This window comes from Drosophila mojavensis, unplaced genomic scaffold (genome assembly GCF_018153725.1).
Source record: "Drosophila mojavensis isolate 15081-1352.22 unplaced genomic scaffold, ASM1815372v1 contig_277, whole genome shotgun sequence".
NCBI classification, from domain to species: domain Eukaryota; kingdom Metazoa; phylum Arthropoda; class Insecta; order Diptera; family Drosophilidae; genus Drosophila; species Drosophila mojavensis.
Genome location: NW_025318822.1, coordinates 4,594,163 through 4,616,294, shown reverse-complemented (window position 1 = coordinate 4,616,294; position 22,132 = coordinate 4,594,163). Strand labels below are relative to the sequence as shown.

At 38.1% G+C, this 22,132-nt stretch overlaps 2 protein-coding genes across 11 annotated transcripts in view; one reads left to right on the top strand and one right to left on the bottom strand.

The window, feature by feature from the left end:
* The first annotated feature begins 2,235 nt into the window (after positions 1 to 2,235).
* On the top strand, positions 2,236 to 17,568 carry LOC6574366. Of its 4 annotated transcripts, none has more exons than XM_015167415.2 (7): positions 2,236 to 3,468; positions 5,200 to 5,607; positions 15,522 to 16,072; positions 16,133 to 16,427; positions 16,629 to 16,855; positions 16,915 to 17,020; positions 17,123 to 17,568. In XM_015167415.2, the coding sequence occupies exons 2-7, from the start codon at positions 5,385 to 5,387 to the stop codon at positions 17,239 to 17,241; spliced, it is 1,521 nt and encodes a 506-aa protein (XP_015022901.1). In that variant the 5' UTR covers positions 2,236 to 3,468; positions 5,200 to 5,384; the 3' UTR covers positions 17,242 to 17,568. The 4 variants fall into 4 exon arrangements, with proteins under 4 accessions (XP_015022901.1, XP_043864339.1, XP_043864338.1 ...); XM_044008404.1 differs by having other exon boundaries at positions 2,236 to 3,527; XM_044008403.1 differs by having other exon boundaries at positions 2,236 to 3,772.
* Positions 17,569 to 21,034: 3,466 nt separating this feature from the next.
* LOC6574364 (afadin) overlaps positions 21,035 to 22,132 on the bottom strand; it is a 55,416-nt gene continuing 54,318 nt past the window's right edge. For all 7 annotated transcript variants that reach the window (XM_032728197.2, XM_032728199.2, XM_032728198.2 and 4 more), the window contains 2 exons: positions 21,996 to 22,117; positions 21,035 to 21,930 (listed from right to left, as the gene is read on the bottom strand). In XM_032728197.2, coding sequence (XP_032584088.2) covers positions 21,738 to 21,930; positions 21,996 to 22,117 — 315 coding nt within the window. In that variant the 3' untranslated portion in view covers positions 21,035 to 21,737. The remainder of the gene's footprint in view (positions 21,931 to 21,995; positions 22,118 to 22,132) is intronic.

The following is a 22,132-nucleotide window of genomic DNA, read 5'->3' as shown; positions in this document are numbered from 1 at the left end:
GTAAAAAAACAATATTTTAAATAAAATAAAAAAAATGATTAGATTATGCTAGTTTAATTCAAACTGATTGAAACAATTTAAATATATGATACAAAAATTTAAATATATGAAAAATCGGTCAATTCAGTTTATTTAATTAAAGCTGAATGAGACTGAAAATTTTCTTTTTGTAAGCTTGAAAATATTCAAAAGAAAAATAAATTATTGAATATTTTGTTGGGTGAGTGGGGAAAATGGGAATTCGCATTACTATAAGACTAAAGCATATTACAGACTAACAATTTCTTGTTGTATTTCATTTGCTTGTAAAAACAAAAGTGTAAATAAATATTCTCTAGTGAATTTGTGAGTTTGTAAAAATAAGCTCCAATTATATAGTATTAAATGTCAAGCCTGCAACTCGGTTGATGCTGCTTCTACTTCTGCTTCAGTTTCAGTTGCAGCTTCAAGTTCTTAATTGTCTGCCTGCTGCAGGACTCGTATCAAGTGAGTCCTCTCGAACTTTGCTGCCAGTAAGTGCAAAACAAACTTGTCGCAATATTTATATTTTATGCAATATTTAAATGTTGCAAATATTTCCGGGCAGCGCAATGGCCACACACACATATATATATTTGTATTTGTCTTATAAATTTACTGCCTGCCTACACATTAGACTGCATCTGTTTTAGTCTTTGTTTGCCAACTCTGGCATTGGCCCAAATATTTGGCCAACTGTTTGCTTAGACACTGCCCTGGGCTATTATTGAAACTCTCTAAAATTCAACTAAATTGCTAAGAGCCTTGGGAGAGGGAGAGAGAGTGAGAGAGAGGCAGAGTGAGGGATGCTGCGTGAATAATAAAAGAGTATGAAATCCTTTTTAATTAAATTTACATACAGCACTCGGGGTATGGCTGCAGCTGAAAGTGGGCTATCAATTGGACATCTGGAAAGATGGTTTATGCAAATGGAGCTGCTTTATTTATTGACGTCAGTCACTGCGCCTGCAGCACCTGCAGCCCATCAAAAGACTTCTCATTGCGTATACGCAGCGTGCAACGAGCACTATTTAAATACTTTTTAATGATGTCGACATGGAGTTCGTGCAAGCCAGTCTAGCGCTGAGACTCCTTCAAAATGTGTCAGCCGGCTGAAGAGGCGCGGGGATGAGCCTGACGATGCAGGATCCGCCGTGCAGTTGCTCTTTTCAATTTGCTGCTGCTGCTGCTGCTGCTGTTGCTGCCTATTTCGAGGGCTTTATTTTTAATCGCGCGCCACTTGACTTTTAAGCGGCAATCAAGTGATATATTTTATTGCAGCAAAGAGCAGCTGGCAAAACGGCTTCATTATGCACAGCAAAAGCAGAAGCAAGCGGGGAGCATTAAAAAACAGTCGACGGGATTTGCTTACCGCGTGTCTGGGCCAGGTTTTGGGAAGGCTTGAGAGCTAGACGACGAGGGTATCGGATATTCGGTGCACTGGCTATCTTGTTTCTCATTTCAATTCAAACTTTTGTTGTGCGTTTCACAACACATGTCTCTCAATAAAAGATGTAGTTCAGTTTTTACCTCGCAGTCACAGAGGCAATGCGAATCGCCTTTTACAGCTGGCGAGAATCCTTTGTACGATGCAGACTCAATTATTTGTGCGCTACCTGTGCTACATGCTACCTCTGGCTATCCATACAACACATGACGCACACGACTACACACACACACATGCGCACACATACGCACCTGTGCTGTCTCATGGCCATTATGGCATACGTATAACTGTCATACAAATGTATGAAGTGTAAGTTGTATTTGTTTGCTCAGCGAACACAATTGAATTTACCAAATTGCGGAAATAAATGCACATTTAATATGCAAAAGAACTGAAGAAGTCAGAAGCAGCAGCCGAGAGGCAACGAGACTGAGGGGAATCAAAAGATTTCCCAGCTGCTTAATATTAAGTGAGGCCCTGATGATGCCGAATCCAGCATGAATCGGGTCTTTTGTTAATTATGTTATATTGATATGGGGATTACTTTAGTGGCTATGAATATTATATGAACATATATACACAGTTGGCTAAGTGGCTGCCTACTAGGTATACATGAATATAGGTTAGTTTCCTCAGTAGGAATATTATACATTAATCAAGCCGGTAATTGATAGGTTTGGTTTGATATATCTTTCAAGACTTTAAAGATTTTCATGTCAATTCCATAAGCCTATCAGATTTCTCTAATACATCATATCAACAAATGTAAAGTTAGCTGAGATTTACAAACGAATAATGAAATAGGGGTTTTAACGGTCTGTATTGCTGAAACGGTTAACATGATTCCATTTAACAGCCCCGAGAACAGTCATGCGCTGCAAACAGAAACACGCAGCGTTTCACAGCATCCCAATCATTTTCCACTACCCCTCCACGAAGAGAAGCTCTTGTAGAAATGAAACATTGGCATGAATTAGATGAGGAGAAACGCCGACGAGTGTCGGGCAAGCCGAACGACAGTAGCATCTTTTGAGAACGAAACAAACGAAGTGGTATGAAACGACCGAAGAGGGGAGCAATGCCGGCGCCTGAAAACGAAATGAGAAACGAAGGATGAGAAATGAAACATCTAATGCGAGGAGCAATAGCAACAGCAACTACAACAACAGCATCAGCAGCCTCAGCAGCAAATGTGAGAAATGAAACATCAACTAAGAGCAGGAGCAACTTTAACAGCAGCCGCAGCAGGCAACAAGGAACGCGAAACATCAGAAATCAGATGAAACTTTAAAACGTGTGCATGGGGCATTGGCACGACTTCTTTTGCTGCGGCAATTTAGTTGGACATTTGCATGGCTCGGTGGCGGACGTGTGTGGGCGGACAGAAAACCACGAAAACCGAACGCAATCTTACGCCAGGCTGATCAAATTTAAAGGCGAGGCGCGAAATGTGCGAAAGTTTTCAGAATTAAAAAAAAAAAAACTGAAATTGTAACGGAAAGCACTTGGCAACAAATGACATAGCACGAAGTGGGCGTGGGGCGTGGCAACAGCAAATGAATGTGAATCCGCGTGTTCATCACTGCGTGTGTACGTGTGTGTGTCGGTGTGTCTGTGTGAATACAAGACAACAAATTCAAGAGTGTCTGCGAATTGCACTGCTTCCTTTATAAATCAACACCAAAATCACATTTTGAATTGCTGAGCATTAAAACGGATACAGCCAAAGCCAGCAACAACATAACAAAAGCAACAACAGCAACAACAGCAACAATAACAACAACGACAACAACGACAACAATACGAATACGAATAATAATAGAAGATCTAAAGTCAAAGACGTCAAACAGCACTTCAAACGCTGATTGCGTCCTTGCAGTCGCTCTCAATAAAAAGTAAAATACGAAATAAAACAAGTGAAGGATGTGCGATTTGTGAAAGCCGTGAAGAATGTGGCAAATCATTTGGAGGAGCAGCAGCCGTCGCCCCCAGGCGTAGCTGGCGTAGGTGACACACGTGTGCCATGGCGCACCTGTGCGCCACATTCATTATATTATATGATGTAATATATTGATAGATAATCCCAGTCGACTTTTGACTCTGAGCTCTGAGGCTCAGCACGCCATTGTGTTTGCATTGTGTGCTCGGTGTGTGAAAAGGAAGATTTTAAACTCATTAAGGCGCGCTGAACCAAAGCCGTCGAGAAGGTGTAAAAAATATATGTGTATAATAAAAAGGCAAAGTAAAGGAATAAGTGAAAAGCGGAGCAAACTGACTGACAGCCAATCAATTAGGCGTGTGACACAGGTTGTAGATCAATTTACACTTAAATAATAAAAAGAAAAGTGGTACCTGACATTAATAATCTTTTACTAAGCAATAAGAATCCTGTAAGAAATATCTATTAGCTATTGAGGTAAAGGAGTATATTAAGATTTGATCAATTTCTGTTGGGTTACCTTGGGTTATATAATTTTGATAAATTATTTAGTCTCATCATAATTTTGAAGTATATCAGTACCTATGTAAGTAGTAATTGAAAGATATTGTTGGAAAATACTTACAGATGAAATAGAGAAGAATATTAATAAAAAGACTAAAAAAGGCTCACATCATTCTTTGTTTAATTGTAAGGATATCCATATTTTCCTCTTTCCTTAACATTTTTACTCTGCATATTCGAGATACCAGCAACAAATTCTCTAAGCAATATTATTATTATCTCAAACAATTTTATTACAAAGGCTATCCACACATAGTTTACAACAAAAGATTTGAGATAAATATCACTTCTTTATAGGGACTCAACAAAGAGAATGAATATTTCAGCATTTTATCACTGCTCATCCTCACGACAAACAATTGGGGTCAAAGATAGGATAGTGCTTACGTGTAAGTTCTTGCCACATTTTCATGTATTTACTTTTTCATTTTTGTTTTTCAGTTTTTGTTTTTGTTTTTTGTTTCTTGCATCATAGAAACGAGTCGTAGCTGCTTTCTGATTTTCATATTGTGTCGTTGTGGGTGTGGCAAGCCACACGATAATTTTGTGAAAGTTTAAATTGGATGCGGTAGCAGCTGGTCCTCGGAGGGTGTTAAGGTCTCCATTTACCTGGCCAATATCAGGCTGAGACACATATTTATTTGGCCACAGCAAAATTCAAAAGAAATTAGTTTGCACTGCGAGCTGGCAGCTGCTATTTGCATACAGGCACAATTTCTGGAGCCCACAGAACTTGGGGATGGTTCGGCAATTTATTGACTCGCAATCAATGCAGCTCGAGTATTGCAGCCCCGAGAGCTAGGCAATGCAATTCGAGCCAGTTAGTTCGCCGGCCATTCGGCTGCAACCAAAATAAATATCCATTCATCACATAACCTTGATAGCAGCGCTTACCAACTGGGGCGAAAGTTGGTCTAAAAGCTGGTTTTGTGGTTTTGTCTAACAGCGTTTTTCATCTTTGTTTTGCACTATTTTACTTTTGGTCTTTTTGTTCCGCTTTTGCTTTGCGGTTGACTTTGCCCAATAAAATGCGAAATATGTTGAGGATTCGCATTGAGGCAGGCGAGCCAGAGTCACGTACGATCCGATGCAAATGCAGCTGAAAGAAACTTGCAGATTGCATTCAAAATATAATTATATATGTGAAACCATTAGAGAGACAGAGAGGAAGAGCAAGAGGGAGAGAGAGAAGTTAAATAGCAAATATGTGTGTGTATTTTAATCCGTGCAGCACGACAAGGTACTTGAGTTAACGAATCTCGGATAAAAAGCAACAACAAACGAACAGCACCAACAGCACCAACAACAACAGTAACATCAACAGCAACTTTTAAAAGATACAATAACAACAACAACATTAGCCACACATATCTAAGGTGTGACACAAAGCAGCCACCAATCTTCTCACGCAATAAAATGCGCTGTCGACGGGCAGCCAGAGGAGCGACAGCAGCAGCCGGAGGAGGAGGCGAAGGAGGCGAGGGCCGTGCAGGGGAGCGAGCAATCGCCGGGGAGAAGGTGCTTGGCAAACTCGCTGGCAGAAGAGCCAGCAGATTTAGCCCCCCATCTGGAGTCTGGGGCGCTGGCACCGTACTGCTGGCATTTCTGGCAGCTGTCAGCTTTCGTGGCATGCACAACCGTAAGTATAAACAGCGTCTACTTTATAGCGCGAATATGTTGTTCCACGAAACATAATCAAATGTAAAGAGAGAAGGAGAATTTGCAGATATACATATATACATATATATTTATATATTGAGTTTCAAGTTCTATATGTCTTATAAATTATACAAAGAATCCAAACTTATTTTAAGAAAGCCAGCTAGAAGCCAGCTATTAAGATAGTATATGAAATGATTGACCAAGTCCAAACAAATTGGATGCAAGCGTGAATTGATAAAATACTCAGAGTATAGATTGATTACTACAGCAAACTGATTGATTGATATTGACTTAAAGGTCGAGGAGAATTGACTGTCTGATTGAATAAAACATTAACAGCAATAGAAATAGTTTAGATATGATTAAACCCTATTAACTCTGCCAAATTGATTGACTACACTGTCTGATTCATTGATTGACTTACATACACAACCATAACGAATGATCTACAAATTGTATGGCTGAATTTACGATTACAATTACTAAGATCGTCAATCTCTATGAATAGTGTGCATAATAATACATACATACATACATAAATATATACATGCATGCATACCTTCATATATACATACAATAGATGAACCACTTTGTCTACATAAAGCTGCAGATGAGTTAATTAAACTCAATTAAGTCGACTAACTAGGCACACAGTACCGCCAGTAGATTACTCTCAATTTCTAACTTTCAGTTGGTGAATGTAATTTCAGGAACACACACACACACACTCACACAGATATGTATACAAATGTGGCTGCTTAGTGCTTAGCAATGCATAGACCCATACACATACATAAGTGTATACAAATATATATGGAAATACATGTACGCTTATAAATATGTATGCGGCATACACATACATGTGGTCTAAAAACTTTTTTGGCTACATGTTTCCCCCTTCGTTTCCTTATTTTATTTTATTTTATTTTTTTGTTTATACCCGTTTGACTGTATTTGCATGCATATTTAATTCAATTTCGCACACTTTTGTGCAAGCGTCGGAAGCATTTGCCAAATTTAATTTGCATGATGAGATTTGCCTGGCTGCATTGTCGTTGTTCCATCTCCTGTTGCCATTGCCATTACTGTTGCCGTTGCCGTTGCCGTTGCCGTTGCTGTTGGCAACTCGTTTGCACGATTTTTATTAGTTTGGCGTGTTCATTTAATCGAGCTAAGCAAATTTTCATTTATCCACTCACACACACACACGCAAATACACACGCATATATATATATGCGTACGGACATGTACACCTTGACATTTCCTAAACACCTGTCACTTTGTATATTACATTCTGTACATGCAGCAAAAATTCATTACGCATACGCACTGTGGACAAAACGAGCTACAGTGTGTTGCCTTCTCGAGAGTCCTTTGTGAAAATGACTGGCATATCCTGGTCCATTCTATCCCACATTGGTCTAATTGAAACACATGCCATAAACGAAAGAATCCTCAATGCCAGCTGTTCAATATGCATCCATAGCCAACCGAGCCCGGTCGTTGATTAAGTTTTCGTCTTTGTTTCCACAGGTGGACTTCGGATAATGCGAGATTGTGAGTACCTTGCTACGTGCTCAAATTACAATCCATTGAGATTATGCAATATGTGTGTGTGTGTGTGTGTGTGGATAGTACAAATTTCAGTGCTTTATGATTTTATCTACTTGGCAGCAGATTTTCACTTAATTGTTTGCTGAGCCAATAATTCACAAAAAAAAAAAAAAAAAAGGAAAAAATAAACTTTACAAGCATTTTCAGGAAATTGGCATGTTATTTGAAAACATTCTGCATTTGTTGATGTTTAAGAAGAGCAATTATGTTAAAAGCTATTCATTGGCATCGCATAAATATTTGATTTTACAATATTTGTAAACGTTTTTCTCTATTATCTCTAAAGTTGTAGCATTATTTAGCAGAGCGCAGGGCAATAATAATTAAATTCATATTCATTCAGTTGTTTGGTAACTCGTATTCATTTGGCAACAACAGCACGCTGACTAATCAATCTCAGTTGAGTTATTGCCAAGGCCAAGGCAGATATCATTAATAACACATGTGTCCATGCGCCCACTTGTTATATCATTTCATAGAAGCCATAGAATGAAGTGAATGAAGAGCAGAAAAAAGCAATGAAAAGAAACAAACAGAATACAAAATATAAATAGACACTCAAATAGCACTTGGGCCATCAATCAGCGCAACTGCCAAGGTCAAAGTTGAAGTGAGTTTCAGAGTCAGAGTCATAGAGAGAGAGAGGGTGGGGGGGGGACTCCCCCATCCCCTGCATTTGTTAATTACAGCACGAGCTAGCAGAAACTCCCAACTATATTTTATGCCAGCGCACACATAAGATACAAGTATTTGCCAAGTAAATGCCGGCCAAGACAAATGGCGGTCAAATGTCACATTTAATTTATTTATGGGGCGTCGCAGTAGCGCGCCCCGACTCTGACTTCGAAAGGGGGGCGTGGCCGACGGGGCCAAGCTTTAATTAAATAACTGCGCTAAGTGAAGCCAAAGAGTTGACGTCGCTAATACAGCCATTAGCCGAATTCGTGCAGAGCTTGTAAATTCTCATTTCCCCTGGCTGAAAACAATATTTCATGCCGTCCCGTCCGTCTGCACATCTACCCGTCCACAAACACACAGCATTTCCATATACATATATAGAGTTTTACATTTAATTTATAATCTGAAAACTAGACTTAAACTGAGCAAATGAGTTGCCAAAGCTGCCCCTGGCCAAGCAATTTGCAGTTCTGCATAAGCCAGCAACCGATTTAATTAGAACTCGAAACATTTACCAAAAATACCTTTCAGTCGTACTCAAAACAAATTATGCAAATCAAATTGCACCATATTAATTATGGATTCCACACACGCTCAGTTCAGGATGCCCTTTGAATCCTTCACTTTGTGACTGGCTCAACTGATTGATTCATCATTGCCCCCTCTACTTGTGTATTGTATTAACTAACAATGTATAACTGGTTTCCTGGAAAATTGTACAAAATAATGCCACTCAACTGGCAACTGGCAATCGACTGACAAGGCCCAAATAATAGTCTCATGCTGTGTCAACAGCAGCCGGCAAAACAATCAGCTCAACAGCTGCTTCCACTGACATATCACCATATATGTTTATATTTATATTTATGTTTGGGTTTATGCACAAGTGTGTGTGTGCATGTAAATGCTGCAATAACAGGAAATAAATATCTCAGCAAGCACTGCTCGATCTTTGGTCAATGCTCTCTGAAAAGTAGGCAACAGTTTTTAGCTATCAAAGTAAATAAGAACGTTTGAGTACTCGACTGCATAATACTCGTTCATATTACAGGAAAAGTATAAAGTTCATTAAATAATCGAAAGCCATACAATTTGTCACGACACAATAAACCAATTTTCTAAATATCCCTAACTACAGATGAGCTCAACATTCACTTAAATAACTCGAAGAACTTTTTTGTCCGATTCTACTTCCTCTCGTTTTTCTTGACTCACACCTTGATATCTAAGTCTTGAGATGGTATATATTAAATTCCTATACCTAAATACCGCAAGAATGCGTTCAGAAAGTCCTGCAGATAGCTAGACAGAATACACTGTTCACATGGTGAGTGAGCAAAGAACTCGTCTCTTCTATTTTTAAGAGTTAAATGCGCGCCACGCCCACTTAGCACTTAAGGCGTATAATTGCAGAAAAAATAACGAAGGGAGAAAAAATCAAAGTAAATGTCGATGTAAGCAACGCCCCGCCATTTGGCAAAAGAACACGACAGAGCACGTCGACTTCCACTCAGCTGCCACGGAATACTCTATAAAAGTCGGCTAGAGGAAGAATTTAAAGATGAAACTCAAAAATCATAACATTCGAAATTTCTATTGACATAAAATATATCACAAATATATCAAATTAAATAAATAATTCTTTGTCAACAATTTTAATTTTTAAATTCATTTGACTAATTATAAAATAGATAATAATGATCAATGAATATAATAGTAATCTAATATTTTGTACGAGTTTTTCCCACATTCGCATCATGAAATATCAATTAAATAGCCTAAATATAAATGTAATTGATTTTACAGAAAATAAAAAAATTATTAATATATTATTATTATAAATAGTAATTTAACATTATATGAAATAATTGTCGAATGCATGTTTATACTATTGACTACTATATATATATCTATGTATATCTATATAGAATCCCTTGCATTGCCAATGCTCTGTTGTTACTGTCACGAGGGCAGGAAGTGACAAGTAAAACAGGCATGTATATGTAATACACATTATGTATATACATATGTATATGCAACAAACTTGGCGAACCAATCACATTGCCCCACTTGGCAGGGCAACAAACAATGAAAACGTGCGGCCCTTGATAAAAAATGTGGTAAAGCTGTTGATGTAGGTCGGCGACTGCGTGTGTATGTGTGTGTGTGTGCTTGAAAGAAAAGGAATAGGGAAACTTACGAGCCCATACTTTTCAGTCAAGTTTTCTTTATGTTTTCTTTATTTCTTCTTCTTTTTTTTTTGCGAAATGCCTTACCAAACCTAAACGCCGTCGGACATGGCTGTGTTACGCAGTCGGAACTAAGCATATTGACTTCTTGACTTACAACTAGTGTAAGCATCTAAGTATGTGTATCTGTGTGTGTGTGTGTTAGTGTTTGGGTGCGTGTGACAGCCATTTGAGCTGTTCGATTATGCATGGAACTAGTTATGTGTGCTTATGTTGGCAAGTGCGTGAGCCAACCAATATTTGGTGTGTGTGTCTGTGTGCGTGTGTGTGTTTATGTGTGTTATGACCCCATAAATGACGAGTTATGCCCTCTAATTAATGTGCTAATATATGCGTATGCCAAATGTGGCAACAGCATTGATTATAACTTGGACTGTTATATTATAGCCAAATATATATAACTGTGGTCGCTTTTTGGGTGAAAAGCTCTTTATATGCATACATATATACATACATATAAGGTCGCCAGAGGCCCGTTTTCGTGGCCACGCCATGCGGCTGCTGCGGCATCTGCTGTTCATTTTCATTTTTATTTTCCTTCTTTTTTTTTTAACCCACATCGCATACTTCCGTTCACCCAAAAGAGCAGAGGGCTAACGTGTGAAGACATGTGCATGGAAATTAAAATAACATTAGGTCAAGCGACCGTGAAAAGGTTTTTGCAAAAAAAAATGTGAAAAATAATAATGAAATAAGTGTGAGCAAACATTTCTAATATGTGCTGCTCTAGCCAAAGCTTAGCAGAGCATTAAGAAGAGTGAAATAAATATTGAAATAAATGAGCAGCATTTGTCTAGAATATTATTTGGGAAAATCTAGAGCTGCTTTAAAACAAATAGTAAATCAGAGATTAGCTTAGATTTACTAAAACTCCTCAACTGCTAAAGTCAAAACAAAGACAACTGATTGAAAGTGCTCAAGCTGAAGAAATGAATAGATATATATTGATTTAAGCTTTTTAAAAATACTAAAATAACAAGCTTAGGATATTTAAAATGATGCAAATGCGAAAAAAAAAAATAAATTAAAACCAATAATAACGGCAAAGAGCGGAACGAAAAAAGGAAGAACATTTGAAGTAATCATATTCATGAATCCATTAATAATTATAAGGGGGAGTATAATGAATTTAGGAAAAGTTATGTAATAGACAGAAATAAGAAGGATGATGTTGGTAAAAATATATAAATTTCTGAAAGGTTTATTTGATAACTTTAATTGAAGGAAATTTTTCATGAAGTTTCGTATCACAAATTCTATCAAATTTTACTTTTAATTTATCTCTTTATGCAAACAAATCATAAGTTTGTGAATGTACAACATTTAAATTTCAGACTTTTAATAAAAATCTGGCAATTTTGACTTATATGAGCAACTGACTCATATTTATATATTTTTTGCATATTTCCAAGTTTATTTTTCTGTGCATTTTATTACAAGTTTTTTTTTCTTCATTTTTGCCAAACTCTACTTGGATGGAACCACAATTAGGTCGATGCCTGAACATGCAAGACTTAAGCAAAGTTTGTTTTTTCTGCTCTTAAATAAAGTAAGAAAAACACATTTTATGCAAGTGACATCCACAGATACACACACACACACAGACACATACACTTAGTAATAACAAGCAACTTGTTTGTGTCATGTGCAATTAATAACAAAGCAAATTACCCAAGCAAAATGAAACAGAAAGTAGCTCGTTTGCATGGTATACAAGCTGGGGCAGTATTACACAATCTTCAACGCGTAATTAGGCCGGCTCAGCGTAGCTATTTATTAACACTAGCCAGCACAATTAGGTCAAAGGCTAACACTATGTACGTAGCCGTTTGGGCAGTCTTAAGGCCAACAAACAGCTTGCGAAAACAGATTTAAAATTACCTAAATGTCGAAATTCAGAAGTGAAATTATAACTGTGCTTTTGCGTGTTCCTCTATCGAACAGTTAACGTTAATTCGTTTCGTTCCGAGCAATATAACAATTCGATAGATCATTTCATATAAAAAGCAAGCAATATATTCACATTTCAGCCTGGACAAGGGGCGGAGGGCGATGGGCGAGGCCTGTTCTATTCTTTTGCACTCCACTGAGTGCGTAATTCCAGGCGCAAACTGATAACAAAGCCGTATTTTTGGGGACAAACAGACAAGCAACACCTAATCCCAGCTGCCGCTCCGGACCCAACAGCTCCTCGTTTAGTTTAACGGAACGACCTAAATTATAGCCAAACAATTTGTTTTTGTTTTGTTAGCCGCTCTGAATGGGCGCACTCTCAGCCAAATGCTCCACTAATCATTTGTTTAATGATTGTAAAGAAATTTGCAATTTATATAGCAGACGCAGACATTGAGAGCATTTGGGATAAATAAAACTCTTTAAACGTTTTGCCAATTAAATGGAAAAAAACAACAACAACTACAACAAAGTAAAGTAATCATAGAGTTAAACCGGAAAAGCCGAAATCAGTTTATGCGGTTTACACAACTGTTCAACTAATTACCACAGCAAATGTTGTTGAAGCTTTAGTTTGCCGCTGTTGTTGTTGCCCTTTTCGTTTCAATTTATTTCACATTATTTTTATAAACTTGTTGGCCAGCAAAAAAGGAACAGTTTTTAATTGCAATGCTAAATGTATGTGTGCGCATGCATGTATATTTATAAAAATGCACAACTAGTTGAACTCACCACAAAACCCGAATGCGATTACAGCAAAAAGTTGCAGAAATTCTCTGTAAATTTGTTCATTATTCGATTGGACGCTGAGCAGCTTTTTCTTGAAAGTTAGCATTTTGAAACAACTCTAAATGAAACTAATAGTAATAATAATAATAATCATAATAATATACGCCCAAGCCACTTAGTGGACTAACAGCTTGAGGCAGCAGCTGCTGCTCGTGCTCCTGCTCCTACTCCTGCCGCTCTTAGTCCTGCCAAACTATTTCAAGGCGAAACTATTTCAGCAAATGCTTTCGAGCTCGACTAAAGCGTTTTCATAAAAAATTGTAACTTATGCGAGCATTTTCAGCTGTGTGTGTGTGTGTGTGTGCCTTTGTGTTTTCATTTAGTATTACATTATTTACATAATAAATACTTAGCAATAATTTGTTATGCTTTGCGTAAATTTGGTGCCCGAGGCGAAAAGCTGGCTGCTCAAATACAAGACGGATACAAAACTGCGTGGAAAATGGCAATGGGAAGCATGAAAATGGAAATGGTATAAAGCTCAGTGCGTGCCGCAAAAGTAGGCGTAGACGCGAGTGGGCGTTATTGTCAGCCTGGAGGAGCCGAAGCGTGCACAATGCAAGAGAGATTTGAGTGTTTTTTTTTTTTTTATTATACATATTTTTTATTTGTATTATTTTCTTCTCTTTTCTGTGCGGGCCATCTGCGGCATTTTTCGTTCCGCCATTGAAAATTGGCCTCGAGCAACAAAGTTTATTTGATGCGGCAACATCAACTACGTGCCCCCAGCCAGGATCAATTTATTAATTTAAAGAGCAAGCAGATAAATTAGGCGCATTAAAATAAATGCAACATTTTGACAGCAGCTGCAGACAGGGAAAATAAACTTGGCTGGGCACTTACTTAGCTTAAAATCAGCTACATTTCATATATTTTGTACTACTTGCTGGCCACTTGGCAGCACACAGCCAACCAAGGAAGTTTGAGAATACTGCTACTCAACCTAGGATCTCCCAGACACCGCCAAGCATTGAGGTCGAGTGCAGTGTGTGTCGCGATTTCACACTATCAAAAACAAAGTCGAGGCTAGGGCAGCCACAACCACAGCCACAGCCACAGCCACATGACAATAGTCAAGCACTCTCCAGCCCATCAGCAGCAAGGGCATTTGAAGCAAAGAGCGCCAGCTGCACTTGAAGCAGCATATGGAAGAGCAAAAGTCGCATCCGTGTTGCCCTGGACAACGGCGCTCAACAGGCGTGGAAGTCTGTCATGTCAAGTCAAAGTTGCGGTCTCAGCTGCAGATTGCACCACCCAGGGCTGGCAACTGCTACATTGATCCACACGCGTAACAAAATCAAACCAAGCTGCCCTAGCAGATCAAAGACCTATCGGATAACAACGGCTAATAGTTCAGGTGAATTTACCGTTTCGGCAAGAATTTGTTGCCATATTTTGCAACAAACTCTGAGATGTAGCTCTGCTGACCGCAACAGTCGAAGCCATCGACAACCTCAAGGCATCAATACCAGCAATACTCGTTCAGCAGATTTGTGGTTTTGCTTACTGTGGTTGCCTAGTACCTGGATCTTCTTCTCCTTCTTCTTCTTCTTCTTGCTGATTTTCCTAAAAGTTCAGCCAACTGCAGCTTAAGTTTACCTCAACGCAATGCTGTGGCTTGCTTGGAATTTGTTTTTAAAAGTTCCTCTGATGTTTTACTTAAACATATAAATATATTTATGGTTAATAAATCTGAAAATAATCAAAGCTTTAAGTATTTATACACTTAATTTGCAAAGCATTTAATTATGGAAAATTTGGTAATCAGCCTATGCTAATCTTATCTTGTTGCACATTTAAATGGAATCCAATTGAAGCTGCCAATTAATGTCTTTGAGTTATATCGCAACTCATATATTCGAAAACATTGTCTTTGGGCTACATTTGGACGCGTTCAAGCAAAACTAATTTTCATTTTAGTTCGCACGCCCTCATTGCAATTCATTGGCGAATCGCTGAACAGGCAATAATATACTAAATCATCTGATCTGAAATCGGATATTCAACTGAGCAGAGGTCGGCTGTGGGCATGCGATATGCATAAGCATAACTGCGAGCATTATGTTGAAATATATATACTTATCTATATATAAATATATGTTTATGTATATACATAGATATATAAACTAGAAGAAGAGAGAATTAATGCACATTAAGTTATTTCTTATCAACTACATCTATCAATTTATACAAATATCTATTCATTATTAGATTAGGAAAGAAAGAGGGAGAGAAGGAGAGAGCGAGCGTACCGCCTAAAAAATAAATAATAGGCAAAATAATTAAAGTCCACAAATACTGAAGTAACAAATATTTAAAAATAAAATCAACTAAAAAGAAATTTGCAGATTGGTTTCTTTTAGTTTAGTAAACGAAATATTTTAGCCTCAGAGATAAGCTATTCTATGCGCCGCATAGACTACTTGTCTGGCAATCCGGATCATTTGCAGCATACGGCACAAAGTAGGCGCTTGCAATTTGATTATCTTTCTCTTTCACTCTCTCTCTCGCTCGTTCTGTCACTCTGTCACTGACGTATAATCAAAGGAACAGAGAGCTGATTAGACGAAAATCTCATTCATGAGCTCATTCTTGACCTATTTTGCAGCACTGGCAGCAAGTGCCACGACCCTTGGCGACAACTCATCGCTAATTGCGGCAACGAATGGGGCAACAGAGGCTGCCACAGCTGCCACAGCCTTGCCGGGCAATCAATTGGGCATTGAGCCAGAGAGCAGCACCACGGAACAACAAGCGGCGGATACTTGGAGTGAGCGACCCGATACGGCAACACTGACAAAAGGCTTCTCGATACCCACGTATTTGCCACCTTTTCCGGATTTCATTGCTGCTGATTTGCCACAGACATCGCTGACAACGATGACAACGTCAGCACAGCTGGGCCACAATCCAATCCCCGCGGGCCTGGACATTGATGACATGGACTCCATGCAATCGACTCTTAATAAGCAGCAGCCACAGTCACAGCCACAGCCACATATGCGTCTGCATGCCTACGATAGTGAACAAAAGGAGCAGCAGCTGCGGCGAGAGAAGGAGCTGGCACGTGAGCGGGAGCAGCTGCCCCGTCGTCATCTCAGTTTGCCATCTCGTAACGTTACTGTGCAGGCCGGCCAGCATGCCTACCTGCCGTGCCAGGTGAGTGGGCGGCAAGTTAATTATCTTGATTGAAATGCCATATCCTTTCGGCCATTACAGCTGCATCAGTACTCAAACAAGCCGCTGTCCTGGATACGTTTACGGGATGAACATATCATAGCCGTGGATCACACAACATTTATCAATGATGCACGCTTCGCAGCGCTACTCCAAGCCTCCCATGCTAACCTAACCAGCAGCCTAATGGAATTTGTCAATGGCAGCAGCGGCAGCAGCAACAGCCTTGGCTGGACGTTGCTCATCAAATATGTCAATCTGCAGGATATGGGCTGGTACGAATGTCAGCTAGCCACAGAGCCCAAAATGAGTGCCAAAGTGCAGCTCTTTGTGATAAGTAAGTCAGCCAACTACAATGTCCAATCGATTGACTACAGACATGATTAAGCATGAACTCCCTGTAAATGTGTAACACATTGACAGAAGCAAGGCGCACAGTTGCTTGTTATCTTTTATCTCGTTAATCGCAATAATTCATTCATACATTAACAACAAATCCCATAGATGAGAAATGATTTTCACTTACCTCAATCCACAGCACCAAAAACGGAACTTATTGGCGATAAGCAGCGTTTCGTAAAGGCCGGCAGCCGAGTGGAACTGCACTGCATTGTGCGTGGCACCTTGGAGGCACCAAAGTATATTGTCTGGTATCGGGAGAAGCAACAGGTGATGTCTGAGAACGAGGCGAGCGGCAACGAGAATGGCTGGTATACGCAAATCGATCGCAATATCTTTGGCAGCACCGAGCACAATCGCAATACGGTAAGAACCATAACTATAAGAGAGTAGAGTGGATCTATAGAGAATTTTGATACACACAGATTGGCAGCCTAATCATACCCATAGTGCGTAAGAGCCATTCCGGAAACTACACCTGCGAGCCGGAAAACAGTGAAGCAGTCTCCATACAACTGCATGTGCTTAGCGGTAAGCTATCAATTACCTATATATGAAAATATGTATTATATACATATGCATATACATAAGTGCATACATATGTATATCTAATCTCTATTCACTCCACTGCAGGCGAATATTCCGCATCAGCAATCATGTCCGCCGCAGCTGGATTGTATAAGCATGGCCATGTCTACAACAGTTTCCATCAATGGCTCATATTTCTGCTATTGGCCATTCATAAGACATGAGCATCAGCAGGGAGGCCATCCAGTTGGAGCATTATCTGTCTAATAATAGAATAATAAGATTAACATCTAGGTAAATTGCACACTCTTTTCAAGTTAAATTACAAATTACAGACACCAGTGGAAGTGTTTGCGACGTTTTCTCACATCATTTCAACACCGTATTTTATACAATTTCTAGATATAATATGTCATGCCCTTTGTTATTGCTTTTGAAATTAGATTGCTAAGCATTTTTAACTTTAAGCATTCAATTGTGTTAAAGACAAAGATATTTGCGTAAATAAAGCCAAAGGCGTATTAAGTAAGAATCTTAAAATTCAAGGAAAACTACAAGTTTCATTTACCCGGGTTACCAGGTTAAACTGGATTCCACTGAAAATAAAGCGAATTCGACGCAACACAAGAGGGCTTTAAATTTTTTATTAGAATAGTTTTACAATGCTCTCTTGTTCTCTCTTGCTATCTCTGAATGTGGATTAAGAATTGTCGTCACTTTGCTGTAAAAAGAGTCAATATTTTATTTTAACAATAAAACTTACCTTTAAAGGTTCTGAGCTAGGTAATTCCAGTGAAGAAAAAAAGAAACAAAACACATTTAATTCTTTTTTAACACGCTGCTCTATTTGCACAGTGCTCGCTCTGCGGAACGATTGACAGGAGAAACGCAGTAACAGACTCTCTTATTCAGCTGATACTGCTATAACGGGATATAAAATATTTCTGTATGCTCTCTTATTCATGTGTACTATCCCTGAATAAATCACGTCATGCTATCCGCAGAGAAAGTGCTCACTATTCAGTCCCTGAATAAAACTTAGTAAAAGGCGAACGCATGTACTAAAATGTACAGTAGGCTAACAAATACACTCAGTTCACACGAATCACGACTTTGGTCTTGTAATTAATTTAACTTTGCTAAAATTCAATTTAATGTAGATGTGGCTGTCCATCAGGATAAGCACGCACTGCCTAAATTGATTTATGCAGCGGGCATTTAAGCTAAGCCGTCACACTAATACGAAAATAGCATAGACACAAACCATTCCGCTGACGGGCCTAAGCGCTTTAGCTGAGTGCTGAGCAAAAGTATGGACATCGAAAGTGCTACCACTAATTCATTAATTTAATACACATTAATTTTAAAGACACCTTAAATTAAACATCACTGTACTATGAGCATAGTGTGCATTAATAACTCAGCAAACAAAACATCGAAATCGACGCGTTTGGGTTAATTCAACTATGCTCTAATTGAATTTCACATACACTGAGCGCCAATAATTCGGCCGATCGACAGGACAGACACGCATTGACTAATTAGAATTATTCGGTTCACGCCTGCTCTAAGCATAGACACCAACCATTATATTCACTTGCCTGAGCTCATTCGGTTGACTGCTCCTAAACCGGTAACGGGATCAAAAGCATTGACTGCAGAGAGCACAGTATAGACTTGCTGGTTCTCTGCTATGCTCACTGTTTTCTCCTCAATGAGAATGTTATTAAAGCACTTGAAGTTGTATTTGCATTTCGAAACTACATTGCTGACTAACACTTTAAGAGAGCGCAACGCCCTTCTCTTTATTACTTGTTACTTCATGTTCTGCTCTTCAGCTGCAGCTGCAGTTTAAGTTTTCTAATTCTATTTCGAGCAACCATAAATTCTCTTAAGCGTGGCTCTTGAAACTTTTTGTAATTTTTTTTCTAGCCTCAATTCAAACTTATGAACTACATAGTTACCATATTTTATCAGGCAAATTATCTGCGTACACACTTACCATATAAATCTATTTATATAGGCACATTTCAAGATGCAAATAAAATTAAAAAATAAAATAAAAAGAAAACGAACGAGCCGTAATTCAGGTCGAAGTAGATGGAGAAGAAAAGTTGCAGATTGTGAGGAAACTGCTGACGCCTTTTGTTTTGCTTTTCTTTTGCCTTGTGGAATCTGGCTTTATAATTTTCCGCGCTATTCTTGATTGTCGTCCCCACGGCTCTGCCTGCGAGCCGAGTCGAGCTCATTTATCAACGCGGCTGACCAAAGCCAAACAGAAGAGGAAAGATGGTAGAGGAGGAAGAGGTGGCGAGAGGGGGCAAGAGAAGGCAGAAGCCATAGCTAAAGTTTTATGGCCAACTTTGAATTTTCTTGCCACATTTTCACCTTGCGCTTTCCGTATTTCCTCGCCACAGCCACTCAACAAACAATTTACAGCTGGACAGCGGAAAAGCATCTGGCATAAAAAGGCAAAACTTACAGGTGAAGCGAGCAAAGCTGAGACCTAATCACTTTTTGATTTATTTGGAGCTTAAACTTCGGTCGGCATTTGTAAAGGCTCCCATAGTTAAGCAAAACAAAACAAAATTCAAAAATATGAAAACAATTGAAACTAAATTTATCAAATACTATATGCAAATCCATATATAGTGTTATTTACCAGAAAAAAAGAATCTGCTTTTGCAAATGACAAAATAAATGGGAAAACCTTTTTTTACACTTGTTAAATTTTTTCTTTTTTAATTTAAAACTAAATAAAATTTAATAGCTACAAAATTGAAATAAATTTATGTTTCTATCGTCTGCTTTCAAGCATCACGCATTATTTTATGCCCAGGTGCAGAGCGAACGAAGCTCATAATATCCACCTACCTGCCGCCCAGAGTCGGCCCGTTCGGCCGCTTTAACATTTTTGGGGTCACATTTTTGTGGCTGTAAAGTGTTTAAAAGTTTTCGAGAAACTTGTCTCAAAACTTTCGTCAAGGAAATTTAAATAAGAAGCAGCTCATAATCTTTGCCTGTCCAATTAACCCTCCTGGCAGGCGTCACATACTCGTATAACCAAAAACTTGTTTAAGACAAGGCGGCTATAATTAAATGTTCAAGTTGAAACTTATTTCAGTTGTAGCTATACGATTTAGGAATATTTGATATACCACAACGAAACTTTTAACAAACATACAGATTTTTGATCCCCCACAATTGAAAACTTTATTTTACATACATATATGTGTTTAGGACCAACTGAATTAAAGCTTTTTTTTTTGTTTTACCTGTGAATGCGACATCAAAAATTCACTTAGCTACTTCAAGTCTTACACCTGTTGCGCGCTGAGAACAGTTGAATGCGCATGCTCTAAATTCGACAACTGTTCCCAGCGCCAAAGCCGATAAATCTGTTCCCAGCTAAAGCAACGAGTAAAAACAGCTGATGAAAGTTTTAAATTTTATAGTTTTAAGAGGAAAAAACAACCAAATTTAAATTGTAAATTTATATAATTAATTTAATAAACTTTTATTTGCATTAACATGCACAACTTTATAGATATATATTTATATATATTTTAAAAATTTCGTTTAAAACTAAACGCGCTTAAAGTTCAACTAAAAATCAAATTCTGCAAATCTTGCAATTTTTATTTTGTTCTTTAAATATATAGATATATGATATACTTGGAATGCACAAAAATCATTTTGTTGCTCATATATTTGCTGTTGTTTCAGAATAAATTGCATACTATATAGTAATATATATTTTGTATTTTAAAGCCTTTAGGTTCTTGTGTAGTGAAATCCTATTTGATTTTAAATTGGTTCATTTCGTCTATGAATTAGGTTTTTTCTTCTTTTTTTTTTTTGTTTTTTGCTTTAAAAGGTGTACGAAAAAAGTTTTAATTAAAAATATATTTGTTAAATATATATATATATAGATATATCATATATGCGATTTTTCGATTTGCTTGTAAATATACATTTTTGTTTTGTTTTTCTTTTTCTACTTTTGTTTGTTTTTAATAATAATTGAATTGGACCATTTGTTATATGACGTCGTGGCGTATCGTTTCCTATTATATATTTATAATAATGTTAATAATAATAAACATTTCTTGTTGTTCCGCACAATTCCCAGGTAAATGTATCTAAACTAACGCACATCCTCATTTACATGTCTATCGATAAAAGTAAATACTAAATATTTCCATTTGATGCAACAGTTTGTAAATATATATAGATTTATATTTTATATGTGCACATATATATATATATTCGCATTTTGCTTTACAAATGTGGCTCGCCCAACTTTCGTTGCCCTGTTTAGGCTTTCAATATCTTTATATATGTATATGTATATGAATGTATATGTATGTATATATGTATATATTGTGTATATGTAGACTATGGTTTAATATGCTAATTTTTGCTTTTCACTAATTGAATTCAGTTAACGATATCAACTCTTTTTTAACTACTCACACTACGCAACTAGTCCATCTATATAGATCCTAATGCAACTATTGGATGCTAAGCAAATTCGTTAGGTTTGTCATATGTTTGCTATGTGTGGTCCATACATATATATTTATATATTTAGTTATATAGCGCTATTGGCCCCCAATTCGACTGAGTGATATGGTATATGTGTGTGTATGTGTGGGTGTGTACTACTGCTTAGGATTCTTATGATATACATGTATGTATATAAATTTGTCAACTGCTCTCAGTGAACTGCATCAATGTCTCGTTGCGCTCGTGATATTTTCAGCTTGTCCTTGGGCGTATTATCCTCACCCGATTCCAGTGCAAACATCTTCATTTTCTCCTTGAACGACAGCTTCTCAGGCACCGCATCGCCAGCGCGTTGCTGCTGCTGCTGTTGTTGCTTCTCCGCCAGGCGACGTGTTCGAGGGTCTCTGTTAATGTATTCAATACGGATCGTTAGCTGAAGTACTATTATATTCGGACAATTGCGACTCACCTGTACACCTCCTGGGCGCCTATGACGCCAGGCGTTGATTGCACTGTGGTATTCCAGAGCGCCGCATCCGGCGTCGCAGGCATCGAGGGCAACATGGAGACATCCACATTGTGCTGCATGTACTGTGATATAATTAT